General features: G+C 44.4%; 1 protein-coding gene across 1 annotated transcript; it reads right to left on the bottom strand.

Annotated features, from left to right (window-relative positions):
- Window positions 1–1,971: 1,971 nt before the first annotated feature.
- Window positions 1,972–16,329, bottom strand: LOC117649276 (dipeptidyl peptidase 1-like). Its single transcript, XM_034391883.1, has 9 exons — window positions 16,253–16,329; window positions 14,963–15,061; window positions 11,088–11,254; window positions 10,240–10,384; window positions 9,328–9,601; window positions 8,884–9,022; window positions 8,170–8,326; window positions 4,210–4,373; window positions 1,972–3,057 (listed from the first exon to the last, which is right to left on the bottom strand). Exons 1-9 carry the CDS (start codon window positions 16,311–16,313, stop codon window positions 2,875–2,877), a joined length of 1,389 nt encoding a protein of 462 aa, XP_034247774.1. The 5' UTR covers window positions 16,314–16,329; the 3' UTR covers window positions 1,972–2,874.
- Between the last annotated feature and the right edge of the window lie 1,555 nt (window positions 16,330–17,884).

Raw genomic sequence — 17,884 nt, forward strand, 5'->3', positions numbered from 1 at the left:
AACCCATCATCAATAACAGAGTCATTTACAGACACTCTGAAGATTGGCTTGTCTTTACCGTTATCAAACAAGAAAATTGACTTTGCATAAGTATGGCGTATTGGTCTAGAATATAGAGGCACTCTGTCTTCAGTAAATTGGCAACAACACTGGATTACTTCTTTCACAGTCCTCTTCTTGACTGCCTTGATGTTTCTTGGAAGAGTTACTTAGCACAGATTTCAGAACAGGGTCAGGTGCAAAGGGGCAATCGGTATGGGAGTAAATAGTCCCCCTGCGATTACCGCCCCATATTTTTGCAAATAATTATAAGCATGAAAGCATACTATTTACAATGCTAGATACACATGCGACAAGCAACCCGAAACCAAGCAAAATTTAAAAATAAAAACCACAAGTTTAAGCGGCAGCTAAGCCGCTAAGCAAACAACAATTCTTTCAAGGAGATTTAAAAGCAACGAAACTAGTAGGTGTCAATGTAACCAAGAGTACCAAACATACTACCATGCGGCCTCAGAGACGGGAAGCCCATGCCGGAGCGATGGACCGCCCTCAGTCACTCACAGCCTGCACGATAATGGCATGGAGGACCTTCAGTCCAGCCGAGTTGGGATGGATGAAATCAATACCCCTGGCTGAGCGTGGGACATACAAGGCCTCATTGACCGGGCCATCACACTTTAGAAAGGCATTGGAAAACCCAAGCAGGTGCACAGGAGGCTGCTGAGAAAGGCTTTTAATCCAAAAATTAAATTGAGTCACCTTGGGGGCCAGCGGGACACAACAAGGATCGGCAAGCGGCAACAACAAGGCACCCCTTCAGGGTTGCCACGCACCTGGAAAACAGGGAAAACCTGGAATTGTCAAGGAAAATGAAACCATATCAGGGAGAACCGGGAAAACCTGGAAATGTCAGGGAAATTTGTGGAAGGCAGGTCAAAATCTCAACTCTCTTTCCAAAAAGTCAAAAAGTGCCCACCCGCCGGATGGGATATTCTTTCCACGCGCGACAACTCCCTCGAAAAAAATGGCCAAAATGTCAGGGAAATTGACAAAAAATGTCTCCGAAAAACCTGGAAATGTCAGGGAAATCCGAAAGTTCAAAAGAGTGGCAACCCTGCCCTTCCCGATAAGTGTACGCACTATAAATCTGCCAGGTGCCCTTCAGATCTCTTTTCCTTGGAATGCCATTAATGCCTAGGAGCAGAACTAGCTTCCCGGGACGGGGGATGGTCTTAATTAAAACTTTTATGACTTGCGTGCCAGCTGCCAGCTCCGCCCAGACACAACTGATTGGATATGCGGTCAAACATGGACCACATGGAATACGTAACTGCATGTTTCAGGATCGTTAAGTTGTAGTTACCGGGTTTGTCTGTCATCTTGACAGGTTTCCTCAGAGCACTTTGCACGACAGAAAACTTTTGGCAATTCAAAACAGAGCACTTTCTCAGAACACTTGGAACGATACCTGGGCCCATAACCTGTTGATGAATTGGAGAGAAGGTATTCAGAATACAACGCAGACAATTAGAGTAGAAATTATGTTTCGAAAATTATAAGCTTATAAGCGTTGTAGCGAAGAACATGAGGAATAAGAAAGATCGATATCTCGATTATCTTTTGAAAGTCTGCTGGACAGAGATGCACCAACGAGAAAATCCTGTCCTACTTCGGAAACGTGTTTAGAATGCCCACTGTAATACAGGAATAAATTCAAAGCAATTTAGAACGATATATTTTTTGTATTTCTTTTAGGAGCCAAAAGGACCCTTAATTTTGGCAACTTCCCATTTGTGACCAAGTTGCTGCATTTCACTGCCGTAGGAAAAGTTTAATGCGACAATAACACAGCGTAATTCCGAGTGGTCTGTACACCATTCGTCAGTACTCGGTAAATGAGATGCACCCTCAATCTCATACCGATTATGTTGCCAGTAACCTATTGACTATAGGGCGCAAATAGGGTTATAAACGGATTTATTAATGAAAATAGCTTATTATCAATGTAACTTGCTCACATTTTCATGTAGCTTACAAACAAAATCTCATTCATGCACCCAAGCGTCAGCGGTTCACAAACAAAATGTCTACAGAGGATGAGAGTGTGCACTGCGAGAAGAAACACAAGAAACCTGCGAGAATACCTGCCAAGTTTTGATTCGGGAACTTTATGTCCTTCTTAAGAACAAAAATTCTGATACTAAGTATAGTGGAACCGGCATGACGAGTGCAGTCCAGTCAAGAAGGCCTCGTTGCACTTTTTTTTCGCAGTTTTCGATCCTGAACTCTGGTGACTTGTGTTATGTTAAAAATGCTTCACATATTAGCAGAGAAAATCAACACCAGGTCTCCACAGTTCAGGTGTTTGTAAGTTTATGGGGAACATTACAGACCTCTTCCCCTCCTGGATATTGGAGATTGACTATCAGCCAATCATCAGTGAAATGATAAGTTTTGTAAAGTCCTTCCCAACTGCTCACTGGCGGCAAACAGGTGGTATTGTTCACAGGCTCGAGAGCCATGGAGGTTAATCAAAAGGCTGTTGAATACACTTGTGGAAAAGGGGCGCCCCAACCTTCCAGGTTTCCTACGGAGAGCCTGCAACAGAATTTTCATACATTGTGGGAAGGCTAATTATGGTGACTTTTTTGATCTGTTGCCGTTTTTCTCACCGCACTTTCACCCTACCTTAATCATTTGTTGTCGATGTTTCAGGAATAAGAAAAAAAAGAAATAATCGTAGATGCTAGTGTTGTGATGTGATAATTTCCCATACTTGTACACTGTTGTGCCATTGGCACTTTTTTTTCGCGCAGTTTTCGATGTACTTTTGTGGTACCATTGGCACTACATCTTGCAGTGTGCTGCCCTCTAGAACGGGATGGGTTCGGCCTCCATGCCAAGGCTCTCGATGCCGACCTCGTCCTGGCCGCGGCGGATGCGGAAGAAGCCGTCCTCGCCCCAGTCGCGGCCCCAGCTGTTCTTCACGGCCCAGTACTTCTCGCCGCTCTGCGCGTCCACGCCGTAGCCCACCAGCAGCACGGCGTGGTGAACCTGCAACGAGCCACGACATGGATGAGCCGCGCGTTCCCGATGTCCCACTGGGAAATGCCCCTGCGGTTTCCCCAGGTAGCCTCACTGCACTGAGAAAACCTTACAAACTATTCCAGGCCTTACAAAGCAAATCAGTTTGTTGTAACAAAGTATTTTGAGCAGACATAAGCTTTCAAAGAAAATGCTTTGTAATTAAAGAACTCTTTCTTCGTATAACAAAGTAAATTAGTTTGTACTTATGTATGTTCAAAATACTTCGTAAGGTTTTAAGGGTGTGTAAAAATTTGTGGTCACTTAATGACTCAATCGTGGATTAAATCTTAATCACTGAGAAATAATGACAATGACATTGCCATCACAGAGTGGTGACATTTTCATTTAAGCTCCTGCCCTGCATTTACTGCATGGGGTGACAACTATGTCATCACAACGGTGACTTCGAATCTTTCCTTTGCTTCAGTTTGGGATGATTTTGGATCATTTGTGTTTGGGGCCAGATTTACTTCCTTTAGGGTCGCTGATTTGAGGGCTTGAACTTGATTCTTTCAATGTTTTACGGCATCCTTGTAAGGATAGGCTGGAAATTGTCAATTGACTACCACACCACAGTCTTTTAGTAGAGACGTAGGTGATTTGTAGGGAGTTGCGGGGAAAACCATGAACCGTTTAAACGGTCAGCTTATTCTCAGTACTTTGCGTACTACTCTATTACCTGCACAGGAATTTGTTCGTAATTCGCAGAAACAGGTCATAAGTCACTGATCTCCACTGTTACTACACACTAAATGTCATGGGACTTTTTTTGTCCCACGGTTTATGCAATTTTAAGCACATCCGACGCTGATACAATTTTGTTCCCGTCTGGTGACACATTTTGTCCGGCGCCAGCTGCAACTTGTACTTTCACTAGGCAATTTGTCCCGCCTGGCGTGCCCGTTGTGCCTTCAAAATAATGCGATTATCAACCTTATTGAGAAGAAGATCAGTAGAATTTTGGGCGTGAGAGGGTGGCGGTCAGGAAAGCAAATTCGAATGGCATCCCGGACGGAGGACACTGTGAAACCAAGTGTTCGGAGGTGAGCAATTTTCGGTCTCCGCAGCACTTGGAAGTGCAGAGCTTCTAGTTTCCACACTAAAGACTCGGCGTCCTACCTCTAAGTCGGGCGTCAGCTCCAGGTCGGAGTCCAGGGTGACGCGGTGGTACACGCCCGTCTTGTAGTGGATAAAGTCGGGGTGCACCTTCAGGCTCACGGACAGGGGCCCACGCCGCACCAGGGCCAGCTTCATGGCGGCCTCGTTGCAGGCACCGTAGTAACCTTGAAACAGGGGCGCGATCAGGCGCACAGACTGTCATAGAACCCTCAATATCCCACAGTGAAACACTGTGTTCTCACTTATATCTTTGCGTCTTCGGAAACCGAATAGTTATCTGAAATCCAAACGAGAATTTTTTTTAACTTTTGATGTGACGTTTAACCGGCTCCTTCCCGATCAATTTTGCTGCAAGTTTTAGTAATGTGCTGTTCATTTCAGGGAGAGAGACAAGCTTGGGTCGTCGGTTTGTTTTGATGTTGAGGTTAGGAAAACCTTGGTTTACTATTTCTGATGGCTGTTGTGATCATTGTAGTGGTTATTTCTGTTTTAAAATGGATTTAAACTGCCTTCACTTTATTTCCTTTTTTGATCTCGGTAGAGGGAGTTGGGTGAAGGGGAGTGGAGGGCAGATTTGGTTTTGTGGTATGACTGTTGTTTGCATTCTAAAGGTGAGCATTTTGATATTGCTGTTAAATATTGTGAAAATAATGCCACCATTTCTCATCCCCAAGAATGTCGGGCTCCCACTTGAGAGATGTCTGTGCGGCAGGGTCGTCAAACTGAGACCTCTCGTCTAATCTATTTTCCAGCACAGTAAGACAAAAGTCTCTGATTTGTTGTAAGAGGAAACTGGTCGTAAGTTTAGGGTTCTAAAGGCCGGAAAAAAAACATGAAAAAAACGGAAAAAAACTGTTTTTTTCGGCTTTTTATTTCAGCAATTTTTCCGGAAAAATATGTTTTTTTCTTAATTTTGGTACTTTTTGATGTAGTTTTGCTATTTGTGCTTATTTGACATGCTGGCAAGCTTAGTTAGGTCAATATCAACACCCAGGTATGAAAATAAAAATAAAAAACACACTTTGAAATAATTGGTTTTAATGTCAATACTAGTAAAAGACACTCATACATTGTGACTTAGATGGACACATGTTTAACAAAGAAACATTTCTATAAAATAAAATAAAATGTCAAAACATTGCTTAAGAACATAAACATACATAGAATGTATCTTAATTAACACATATAGTAATAGTTTTCAATTAAGAGAAAATGTTTATCACATTTTATGAACTAGGACGTTACTTTTTAGTCATACTCTCTGCCTGTTTTTAGGCGTCATTATCCCTAACCATAGAAAGGGGTTCTTCATCCCCGCTTGTAAATTGTGACTCAGCATCTGACACAGCGGTGTCAGAATCAGAACCCGAGTCAGTTGAAGCAAACTCATCAAACGGTTCAATCCCATTTTCATCCGGACCAGGGTCAGCATTATCATTATCACAATTTTCAGTCACTTGGGTATCATCAGAGGATGTTGCTTTTTTTTTCTTTTTAGACAACAAAGCATTTGCAGAGTACTGAAGGTTCTGCTTAATTGCTTTCAGCTTCTCTACTCTTTCATTCTTAAATCTATTTTTGGTCTTTGTATGGATTCCAGCCTGGATCGACCAATCTCTTTCACACCCAGCTGAAGTTGGGGGCACTGAGAGTATGCGAGAAGCTAAGGGCTCCAACGGCTGACTCGCACACAGCCCACCCCACCAAACAGCAGGCATAAGAGCTTTGGCAGAGTCCCACAAATATTGCCTTTCATAGAACCCAGTGTTTGTTCTATATGAAGCTAGATCTGCTAAAACTAAACCTTTGTTGAGGCCAAGGTGGCCACATTGTTGGTTTATGTAATCCATTGCAGCATGGATTTCAAAACTATCCAATTTTCTCCCCTTAAAGCGAGGGTCTAGTAAATTAGCAGCAAAGTGGACTTCTAAATTACAGTGATACAATCTTTCAGTAATAGCCCTTTGCACAATTGTTTCCTCCCTGATGTTATATTAAGGTTTGACAATAATTCACTTGCATTTTGGTGCGGATATCATGTGATAATTCAGGTACAATAGACAAAGTAGCAGAATCACTCTCCACTTTCTTAATAGCTAAATGCAAAGGAAGTAAGTAATCATGGAACTTCTTGACATTTTCCCAGAAGCCATCATCATCTAAGACATCATTACGCACTTCTTTAGAAATTAAATCCTTAAGTTGCACACTTATCACAGTTTCTTGCAATGGGTACTTATTGGCCAACAATGACTCTAAGCAAATGACAACATAACACCAACGAGTTGAAGGTGGAAGTTTCAGTGATACTCCATTTGACTCTTGCTTACTTTTGAACACAGCTTTGACAACAGACTTGTATTTTACCGCTTTGACAACAGCCTTAACTTTTAAATAAAAATCAGACAGTGATTGCAAGTTCATGATGTCACTCAACAATAAATTGAACGAATGAGCACTGCAAGCCGCTGCAGTCATGTGGGGAAAGCGTTCTAGAAATAAAACCCAGGCGGCTTTCATCACTGATGCATTGTCAGTTATCAGAATAAAAAACTTCTTATTGTTAAGATCATATTTCTCTTCACATTCCTCAACAACAGTGATCAACTTATTCGAAACAAAGTCAGCATCCTCACGTTGCTCCCCTGGAACAACATTTTTAATAAACACTATCGCAGGCGTTGAGACAAGAAAGTTAATAATACCTTCACGCCTATTATTGGACCATCCATCACTAAGTAAGGCACAACTGACTGCAGACTTAAGTTTACCAGAAACACTGCTCATTACTCTTGAGTATTCAGCATTCAAGAGTGGGTTGGAAAATTCATATGCAGAGGGAGGACTATATGAAGGCCTCAATTCTTTCAAGGCATCTATCCAGTACGGATTCTCAAACATACTCAAGGCCGCTCCAGAAACATATATAGCTCGAGCAATCTTCTCATCAATCTTCTTTTTTTTGTCATCAGATGTCTTCTCCACAAAAGAAGACATGGACATTGCTTCATGGGATGATCATGAGATTTGGTCACCTGTATTTCTTGAGCACTGACATTCGATGCACTCTTAACTACTTCTGTGATATCACAAGCATCGCAGTCATCCACACTTTCACTTCTGTCACTATCACATCTTTTCTTGCTTGCCTTGCTTGACTTGGTGCCCTTCAAAGCTTTCTTGGCGTCGTCTTTAACATCCTGAGGGCAGGGCAAACACTGAGATGCTAAGTGTTCATTGAGTCTGGTGCGTTGGGAAAGTGATATGAAGTATTGCAATAGTTGCAGACAGATATAGACTTCTTTTTTCCAGCTTGGTTACTTTCTAGATCTGTCGTTTCAAAATGGGCCCACACCTTTCCTTTTTTACGACCCATACTGTAGAGCTGTGAAATAATAAATATAAAGTTAGTTACATAACCCTACTTTAGATCAATGCCAGTTCAATAAGACCAATCGTGTGACAAACATGTGACACAGCATTACGTCAAAAATCTATAAAAAAGATAGCCATGCCACATGAACCGATTGGTAAGGCAGTAGTAAAAGGCACAACTCACGTTTTAGAAATTTCCTCGCTATAAAGCCACTCGTTGCGCCTTCGCGCCTTTGCCGCCTACGCCACTCGGCCACTCCCCTCCGCTGCCTCCACTGCCCTCCGCCCCTCACCGCGTGAGCTTCGGTTTTTTGCCACCTAACGCGCCACTACGCCCCCCCCTTCCCCTCTAGCTTCGCGCCACCCGTTTAAACGACATTTCAGGCTCAAAAAATATTTTTCCGTTTTTTTCGGAAAAAAACCGTTTTTTTTCATGGTTTTTTTTCCAAATTTTATTTTTCACGCTTTTTTAGAACCCTACGTAAGTTACCAAGAATCGTCCACTTGCGATTTGCTGTCATAAAACCAACATTTTGATATGAATTACGAAGTGAAAGCTTAGTGGGAGTTTGAGGGACAACCAACCGCCAATGTACTCGTAGCTGGCCGCGTATACACGGTCGCAGAGCTCTCGGGGGCAGGCGCTGTCCCTTCCGGTGTAGGGCGCGAACTGCTCGGGCACCATGCCGTAGTCCTGGGCGTAGCGGCCGCCGATGAGGAAGGGGATGCCGCCGTCGCAGCCCTGGGACCAAGGGGTAATGACTTTGAATTTTAGTGTACACACACTGCAAAGCCAGTGGTGAGTTCGCTTGCCACAAATTTGGCAAAGCCGTTTTGAATGACGAAATTTGGCAAGCTCTGGTCGGAAATCTTCATACGCTTACCAAATTTTGGCAAGCCGAGTGGTAATGCCGGGCCAAGCTTACCAATTTTTGGCATTCAAAACGGGTTGCCAAATTTGTGGCAAGCAAACTTACCACCGGCTTAGCAGTGCACGCTTCAAATCCACATTTTTCTGCTAGAAACAAACCACTAGGCGAATTAATTTAAAAACAACCTATTTCAAACATGACTTGGACTATAGAAGAGAGTGCTCATAACTTTTTAGTATTTGTATGGTAGAGCAGGAGGGTTTGTTAATAATGACAATAGCTGTGACTATTTTATTTAATTGCAAATATTGGTGAGTAGACTGAACATGAACTTCGGGTAAATTTTAATGAATTGCAGCCCAATTTCTTTGCATTTCGATATAAACTTTCGGTGCACAAAGTATTTGGAATACTTGTTGCCCCTTGCCTGGGACAGCCCGGAGCAGCTCACGACGTCTTGAGGCGACAGCGACAGCGTCCTGGTGTTGTTGACGCGGATGCGCAGGCGGGCCTCCATCATGCCCACGGAGGAGAAGGCGTAGCTGGAGCCGCACGAGCCCTGGTCCCTGTCCGCCAACCACGCCCACCCTATCACTCTCATCCTTCGATTCACAGCCTTTTAAAACTATTTGACGTGTCTGCACATAAATGGCATTTCGTTGAAAAGTCTAACAGATTTGGCAAGTCCGATTGGGAAAAAGAGGTGGGGTACACACACAAACTTTTTCTGTCCGTCTGAAAGCGTGTGTGTGCACTGATCGGCTCGGCCGATCTGGCTGTGAGTCAAGGTCATTCGGGATGTCCCTGGCTCGCCACACACCAAAATTCAGCCTTCTATATCTCACTAGTGTCCGCTCGCGGCCTGGCCTACCTCACAGGGGACACATAGCCGACGCCGTTGACGTCCCTCCAGTCGAAGGCGGGGGGCAACAGCTCGGCGGCGCGCAGCTGCTCGGGAGTGGCGGGGGCGGCGCGGGGGCGGGGCCCGGTCCAGGAGTTGCGGCCCCCGCGGACGCGCAGGAGGTCTTCGGCGCTGAGGGTGGAGAAGGGCTCGTGGAGCTCGGCCTTCCACAGCTGGGTGCGCGCGTTGACGGCGGCCACCACCCTCTGGTGGTCCTCTTTGGTCAGATGGCCCTCCAGGGGGCCTGCGATCGCCAGCGAGTTCAAGTTTAAGATCAAGAGGTGTATGCAACTGACAGCAGGTTTGGCCTACTGTCTGTGGGATTGTCTAGTGACCCACTCTAAAAGTTGTAGATTCTTCACGGAATAAAGGAATTCGTTGACCCAACGAAAATGTGCGTTGATTCCGTGATAACGGAAAAATTTTGTTGGAGTTACGAAAACTTTGTTTGAGTAACGAAATATTTGTTGGTATAACTAACAATCTGTTAGCGCAACCAAAAGATCCGTCAAAGGAACAAAGTCATAATTTGTTCCCCCAACTAACTGTTTTGCTCCGCCAACGAATTGTTCGTCGTACCAACAAATTTTTCGTTACGCGAACAAACTTTTCGTCACAAACAAATTTTTTCTCACGCAATCAACGTACTTTTTCGTTGGGTCAACGAATTCCTTTTTTCCGTGTTTACGATACGGTGATAATTCTCTATATTGTGGTGGCGCAGCTGACTTAAAAACATGCCATTGCAAAATCACTGTACCTTATAGATATTTTGACGAATTTCGTTTGTCTTATGAGGAAAATCTTCACCATACTTTAATTTCGGGCGGCTATCTAGGGGTCGAGGAGGGCTGTTATCCTTCCGGGGGGCTTTGGACGTACCATGGGGTTGAAGGACGTCATCGTGGGTCTTAGAGTGCGCATAGCCGGATTTCTGTCCGTAGAAGCAGGCCCAGTGGCGCATGTTGACGTCGTGGGAAAGACCGCGGCCCACCATTTGACAGTAGCTCGTGATCTTCCGTCCGTCCTGTTGAACACGAGCATCGATTAGGACCTGAACGTGTGGTTTACAGCGATAGAAATTGTTCAGTTCATACTGAGCACAGGTCCAGAGGACTTTGAATTTGGGTGATAGGTTTCACACTCCCAATTAACTCCTGAGAAACGCCGTGCCGTCATTATACCAAGCCAATTCTCAAGTACTTCGGGATAGAAACAAATCATAATGCAGAGAAATTTGTTCGTAATGAAAAGAAACTGATTATACGTTTCTTTACTGAGAGCTCTTTACCATTCGCTGCGCTGTCATAATACCAAACCTTTAGTTCGTAATACGAAGAAAAGGCAAAGCAGGATCGTGGGAGTGCAAATTCAGGTCATGAAGTGTACTTTGCCTAAATTATGGTACTGACGAAGACTCCCGTTCTCAGTGAGGGTTGCGCAATCGATAATACTTGCGAAGTATTCTTCAGCATTTTTTCCCAAATTCTGTAACGAACTTTTTCTTTGCATTGCGAAGTTTTACTTCGCAACTTGCAAAGAAAATGCTTTGCAACGTTACTGACCAATGCTTCGAAACGTTGCAAACTTTTTTCTTCGCAACTTACGAACTATTTCTTTGCAAAGCGAAGAAAAAAGTTCGCAAGCCAGTTCGTAATACAAAGCCGGAGAATACTTCGGACTACAAAGTCTTTCCTTTGCAAGCTTTCGAGAGTGCGGCGACGGCGCACCTTCGAGTAGGCGAAGTAGCCGAAGTAGGTCCTGCCGTTGACGTCGATGTGGACGCCCTGGTTGTGCACCATGGTCCACGAGCCCTCATTGCCGAACTCGTCCACGGCCTTGTTGGGGAGCAGCAGGTCTACGTACACCGAATGCAACCAGGGAAGGCCCGCCCACACTGCGAACAAAGTTTGAAGGTCACACTTAACTTCTTACAACACCACGTATCCAATGTGTATCTAATAGTCCAAGGTCAAGAGTCCGTGGTCAATAGTCCTTGATCATTAGTACAACGCCAATAAGTCCGAGGGCGAAAGTCTCTTTTCAGTAGTCAAGACTCAATAAACCGGAGTCACCCCGTTTGGAATTGATCCAGGAAGCGGAAGAAGGGAATAACTTGACTTATCCCCAAATTGAGTTTTTATTTTATTATTGTGCCTTAGAATGGTTTACATCATTACCCCAAAATTTATTTGACTGAATTCCAAGCAGTTAGGAGAAAAACCCACAGGGAAAAAAGGGTATAACTCAACTTAACCCCTTTTACAGTCTAAATTTCATTGGAAAATGGAGATAACTCAACCTTAGTCTACATGAGTCCGTTTGAAAAATTTGGCAAAATGATATAACTCAACTTGTGTTTTTATGAATCTAGTGTAAAAAGAATCAACTCAATTTAAACCCCCCCCTTTAAATTTTTAAATTGCAATTTGGAAAAAAGAGCTAAGTCCAAAAATACACCAGAGTAACGTACACTTTATGCAGACTATTGTTCCACTTGACTTGTCTCCAAATTCCACTTTGTTTAGGAAATATAAGGTGAGCTGACTCTGTTTTCCATTTCAACGGAAAGTGATAAGTCGCAGAAATCCTCTACTGAGTGACGTTACACTTTTGATTTTTTTCCAAAATTTTACTCATGCTTTTTGAAATTTTTAACATCTGCAACATTCATTTGTTTTGTTTTAGTTTTTCCCCGCTAACAGTTTTTGTTTCTCCTGAAAAATGGCCAAAATTGAGTTATCCCCTTCTTCCGCTTCCTGGATCAATTATGAACAGTCGAATTGTCCGACTGGAAACGAGTTCACTATGATTGAAACTCTTAGGTGTTCCTCCTCTGTTCTTAGACGTCTCTACCTGGGATGCCTGCATCTTCGTAGCAAGGTTGGCCAGAGGATTCAATTCTGAGAAATGATTTCTCACTTTCCTCTTTAGGGACAACTCTGAACTGAACGCGTACCTCCCGTTAAGGCATGTGGAGTGTTTCCGTCTGTAGGAAGGAATGCACTTAAGGGAGAGTGGGGTAATTCCGGACACGGGGTAATTCCGGACACTTCGATTTTCACGGGGTTTTGAGTAAAGATAACTCAAAATCCCGCCTAACAGAGGAAGATAATCATTTAAAAAATGAAAATTTCCCAAAATCGCTAAGGTAGGAGGTCAAACCGTTTGGCTGTGGTCGCTTCACGAATTTTGAGTACCATAAAAAATAGGCAAAAGCTGCATTTTTCCCCCGTATTTCCATGTACTTATCGTCCCTTAACATCAAGTTCAGCCCCATGACAAAAATTTTACCATATTATATGGTCATTGGACTTTACTTTGGCGTTTCGGGAGTGCTCGTATGGCTCGCCGTTTTTTTACAGCTGAACATAAAAGGTTTTCACTACCTGTGGGGTAAATCCGGACAATAAGGGTTATTTTCTTCAATTTCCCGCATAATTTTAAAGGTAGTGGGTTCAAAATTGTGGACATGCATCCCCACCGTTAAGAAGGATAAAGAAAGAACGAAAAATAGTATTGCAGCTATGTTTAAGAGCTTTACTCAAGACAGTGTTGTCAATTTAGGGGTTTTGATAGAAACTATTCCTTATAATATGCTTTGAGTAATAATCAAACACTTCAGTTCGCAGCAAATGTCCTTGCACGCCTTCTAAAAGCATGCCTGACATCAAAACAAGCGAAAGTAAGCTCGAGTGGTGTCAAATTTTAAGGTCGTCCGGAATTGCCCCATAGGTCGTCCGGAATTACCCCAGCCTGGGGTAATTCCGGACACGTGCAGGGCTTTTGTTAGGCGCCTATATCTCCCTAACCGTTGCTGAGATTTGGCTTTCATGTATATCATTGTGAAGGTAAAGGTCCATACTTTACTCTCCTGTAGTAACATTTGACCCAAGAAGCATATTCAAGCTCAAAGACGAAAAAGAAAAAAAGCGTCCGGAATTACCCCACTCTCCCTTACTTGCTGACTTGGTATCCTGTCACAACTTTCTGGATCAATGAGCTGTTTCATGAGTGTCTTCTTGAAGTTCTTTATCATGTTTTCTGCTTCCCCTAGATGCGCGATGGTTGACAGGCGAATGCTCCAAGTTTACATGGTTCTTGTTGAGGAATTTCTCAAATTCTTGAGAATTGAGTGGAGGCCCATTGTCAGCAACTGCCACGGTTGGTAACCAAAACTGGGCAAACAAGGACCTTACTGAAGTCACTACAGATAATCAATTACAGCTACTGTTGTTGTGCTCTCCATCTTCTGGACAAAGGGTGTTTTTTGAATGGTGATCCACTCTGATGAGAAAGGTGGCTTCGTCTTTGCAAAGTCCATGTAGATTCTTGTCCAAGTGTGGACCAGGACCAAGGCTTCTCTGGGATATTCTTCTTGAGCGGTTGCATTACCTGATACGCCCCACTCTGTCTCACTAGTGTTTCAATGTCTGAGTCTATGCCTGGCCAGTAAACATAGCTTCGTGCCAAGTTCTTCATCCTTGACTCTCCTGAATGGTCCGCATGCAACATGTATTGTATCTAAGTTGTGAGTTACTTTGGAGTGACCGCTCTAGAACCCCAAAGAATGCAACCAGTCTCCAAAGTCAATTCATCACGTGTCCTCTTGTAGTCTTTTTAGGCTCGGCCATCCACTGGCCACCTATTGTACGACGAGCAACACTCTGGACAGGATTGGATCTATCTGTTTACGTACTTCTGGGGCAGTGGACAGACAGAATTGGAAGGAATAACTCGGCACACTTCAGCTGAGCATTTTTTCCTGCGGGATCCAAATGCGGACCACATAACTCTTCTTCAGCTCCCAAAGATCCACCTTCCTCCTGCACCCGACCAAAATATTTTCCCGACTGTGACTGCTAGCCTTGAAGATGACAACTCCTGGAGCAGGTACCTCTGCTGCACATACAGCTGTACTGTCCTTACAAGGGGGAAAGTTGTTGCAATTTTAGTATGACATTCTACAAGCCCGTGTACGCCATGACTGTTTTTTGTTTGTACTGTGATTCTTACTTCGGATCAGACAACAAATCTCTTCAGACGTGTGTTTCGCTGATCCTCACAACTCCTTACAGATTCAGATACTGACAGAATTCAATTCTATTTTTACTTCATAAATTTCAAAGTCAGTAACATCGACAACAGGTAGGAAATTGGGAGTGTGTGTCAGATTCTAGTGCCCTAGGGTACGAGCACTGTAAAAAATTCCGTACTTTTGTACGGAAATGGTACAGAAAAATATCGTACGGAGGTACGGAGAAAAGTACGGAACGTTCCGTACTTGCTCCATATGAACCCATGTAAATGGGTACGGAAAAAAGGTACGGAACGTTCCATAGTTGGCAAAGTACGGACGGTCCAGGCAAATTATTGACCAGACATGTTCCGTACTTTTTTCTCACAGTGAGATCACCGGGTCATTCCAGATAGGCTACGAATAAAATAAAGGCATCATAGAATTAATTCGTATAGTGAATAAACGCTTCGTATTGCGATTTATTTTTATTGACTTGACGAAGCGTTTCTACGTAGGTTTTACAACGACTTTGTATCCTTCGTATTTCGAAACGATTCTTCGTGGCGTTTTTCCTGTGGGCCTCACCTGGGTCCTGGGCGCAGTCGGTGCCGGGCTTGACGGCGCGCATGCTTCGCCACAGCGTCCACTTGCCCACCACGTCCTCGGACGTGCAGTTGGCGGGGGGAGGGGCGGACTGGGACCCAAACGGCCCGAGCGGGAAATTCATCGGACGGCCCTGCCCACAACCCCCCCCCCCCCCCCCCCCCCCCCGGCGGTCTTCCCCATGTTTTCATGCCAAAGCAGCGTTCTGAGCGGTGGTTTAGATAAGCCCCTTATTTTCGTATACATTTTATAAAAATGCAATATACGGGCATAAAGAGAGGTCACACATTACAATGGTACATATTTCATAAACCCACCCTCGCACAGCACAGTATAAGAAAAGGCCAAAAAATGCGAAAAAAGAATTTTCGGTGCTTAAACTACTTTTTGTCAGATACAACGATAAGAAATGAAGTTTCACGAGATGTGAGGTAAAGGGGGCAGCTTAAACCTTTATTTATTGCAATTGTTTTGCCGTTTTTCGATCCATGGAGGCACTATATCTTCAGTTTCCGGTCGGACAGATAATACGGCTCAAAACGAAGGTTTTGAAAAGAATTTTACAATATTCAAAGTTTGCCGAAAACATAGGCCTACTGAAACTGGTCGAATAAAAAGCCGTCTTTTGATCTTTGGAGGCACACGTCTCCATTTCCTCCGTTCTGCAGGTCGGAGAGGCCTCCTTTTGTAGAGAAAACTCCAAACTAAAGTGTCGAGAAGAGCTTGGCTGCCCAAACTCATAATTGCTGGAAATAGACTCTAACAGTCGAAAAAAGCGTGTTTTGTCTGAGGTGGCTGCCTACCTTTAGTCCCTTAACCCCAAATCTTAAAATACTTCATTCTGCATCGTTTCATATTGAAAACAGTGGTTTACGAACAACGCGCACTTTTTCTGCCTGTTTTTACACTGTGCCGCGCCTCACACTAGGTACCAAGTGAGGCTGAAGCTAACGGCCGTGGCCCGAGCTGTTGACTAATTCCTCTGCGGAGCGAAAGCTCACTCGGAGAGACCGATGGCCTCTCATAGTGCACAGTGCGGAAACCCGGGAAACACTCTCAGGACACGCAGGCAGCTCGCGGCATGCCCTTCTCGTGCCCACGGCCGACCCGACCCTGCAGCCCTGCTTTGGCCCACGGTCGCAACAGCCGGCCCGCGGCGGCCCACGGCGGCCCACGACGGCCCATGGCTTGCGGCCCGCGGCCCTCCCGGGCCTGCGGCCCGGGCGGGAATACTCAACCCGCCCGCCCGGGCCAGTCCGCCCTGGGCGGGGGTGTCGGCGGCCGCGCCCGCGACCAGAGCCGCCGCGAGGAGGAACGCAAACCACCGGGACATCCTGACCGTGTCAGTAGCGTGGTCGACTGGGGCACCGCCGGGGGCCTTGCCAGTGGAGCATCGCGAGGGGCTTGCCACGCCACGCTGTGCCGCACTACGCCCCACCTCGCCGCCGGCAGCTTCGTCTGACTGCCCCATTAACGCTGTTTGGCCCTCTAGACCTCTCCAATTGGCGGTATGAGAGGGCCGTGTAAACGAATGGACCGGCCAGCGCTAGCAGTGTACCGCTAGACCATCCTTGTTTTCTGGAGGATGCGTTGTTGAAGCACGCCTGCCACGTACAGCCAGGTAGCGCAAACCTGCATGTACACGTCACTCTGCTTTTCATGCAACACGTAGGGCACTTCCGCAGAACTTCTCATCTGTCTCCTCTGATGTCTCAACTGAAAATTTAAAGGTGAGAATTCATGTCTTCAACTTGTTGTCTCGCAGAATCTTGACCATCAGTGTCACCTTTGAACTCTGAAAGGATCGTGACAAGGCCCGAAAATCTTGCAATGAAGCTAGTTTTCACACTTCAAAACTATCCTTTCTCGTATCCAGTATATTTACAGTATTCTAAAGAAACCCTGTAGGGTCAGGGTGGGGAAGAGCCGTAAACGTCCGGGGTTGGAAACAATCGGACACCCTTTCAAGTGCGTGAAGCCGTTCTTTTAGGCTATGACTTCTGTTAGGGTGCGCTGCGCACATTAGGTTTGCCCGGAAATGTTTCGTGTTAGGTGCGGCCTTTGGCAAAGGACCTTTCCCACTTTCTGAAATATGCTCAAAAATTGTTTGTGCATTTTTTTGTCAATTGTGTGAGTTCAGTTGCTCTAAAAACGTTGTGTGTAATTATTTATTTAAGGGGACACGAATCATTTCCTATGAACAGCTGAAATAAATTATAGCAATGAAGCAAACAAAAGCTTAATGATTTTCAACGCTTAACAAGAAGATGCAGTTACGATCGAGGAATCATCATATGGGTGTTGGAACCCTTAAGCTCAGCCCGATTAATCGGTGGCTTTTAGGACACAAAATGTTAAGTGGGGACCCTGGTGAAAAAATCGCCAAAATTCCAAAAAATAGTATTTTCAAAGTTCATAGCTAAAAATGTGCATAGAAGGTTTCAGATTTAACACTTTGAACACCTTTAAGCTAAGTGGGTAGTTTCTATATCATTTGGAAGGAAATAACATTGAGGTCAGTTGTCGTTGGCTTCTACCCTCAACTTCACAGCTTTGCGCAGTCGACAAAAAATTTTGTCGTAGAAAGACTTCCTGCGTTCCTGGTTGACACCTACATGAGTCGTCTTGTATGGACTCTATTCATTGATGACTTGTCGACAAATTTTAGTGACGGAATCTTGATATCAGCTCTCCTTTTTTTTAAACACACCTAAAAGTTCGAAAAAAGGGAAAAAAATCCCTTTTTTTTAATGTTAAATTTTGAAAACTCATACCTCAGGACAGAAGTTGAATTTGAAAATTCCGTCACAAAAATCTCTTCAATACATCTTTAGGATAACCCAAAAAAATTTTCAAGACTTTCCGTCCCAATAAAAACGCAGGAAGATTTTCCCCCAACGCTCC

The sequence above is a fragment of the Thrips palmi genome, unplaced genomic scaffold (assembly GCF_012932325.1).
Source record: "Thrips palmi isolate BJ-2018 unplaced genomic scaffold, TpBJ-2018v1 HiC_scaffold_4, whole genome shotgun sequence".
In the NCBI taxonomy this organism is placed as follows: domain Eukaryota; kingdom Metazoa; phylum Arthropoda; class Insecta; order Thysanoptera; family Thripidae; genus Thrips; species Thrips palmi.

Bases quoted from the DNA above. Each gene is read 5' to 3' on its own strand.
- LOC117649276 (XM_034391883.1), bottom strand. From the start codon at position 16,313: ATGTCCCGGTGGTTTGCGTTCCTCCTCGCGGCGGCTCTGGTCGCGGGC. The intron at 11,255-14,962 runs GTGAGGCCCACA...CTTTGTTCGCAG, and splicing joins CGACTGCGCCCAGGACCCAG to TGTGGGCGGGCCTTCCCTGG. The intron at 4,374-8,169 runs GTTGGTTGTCCC...CCCTGTTTCAAG, and splicing joins CAGCTACGAGTACATTGGCG to GTTACTACGGTGCCTGCAAC.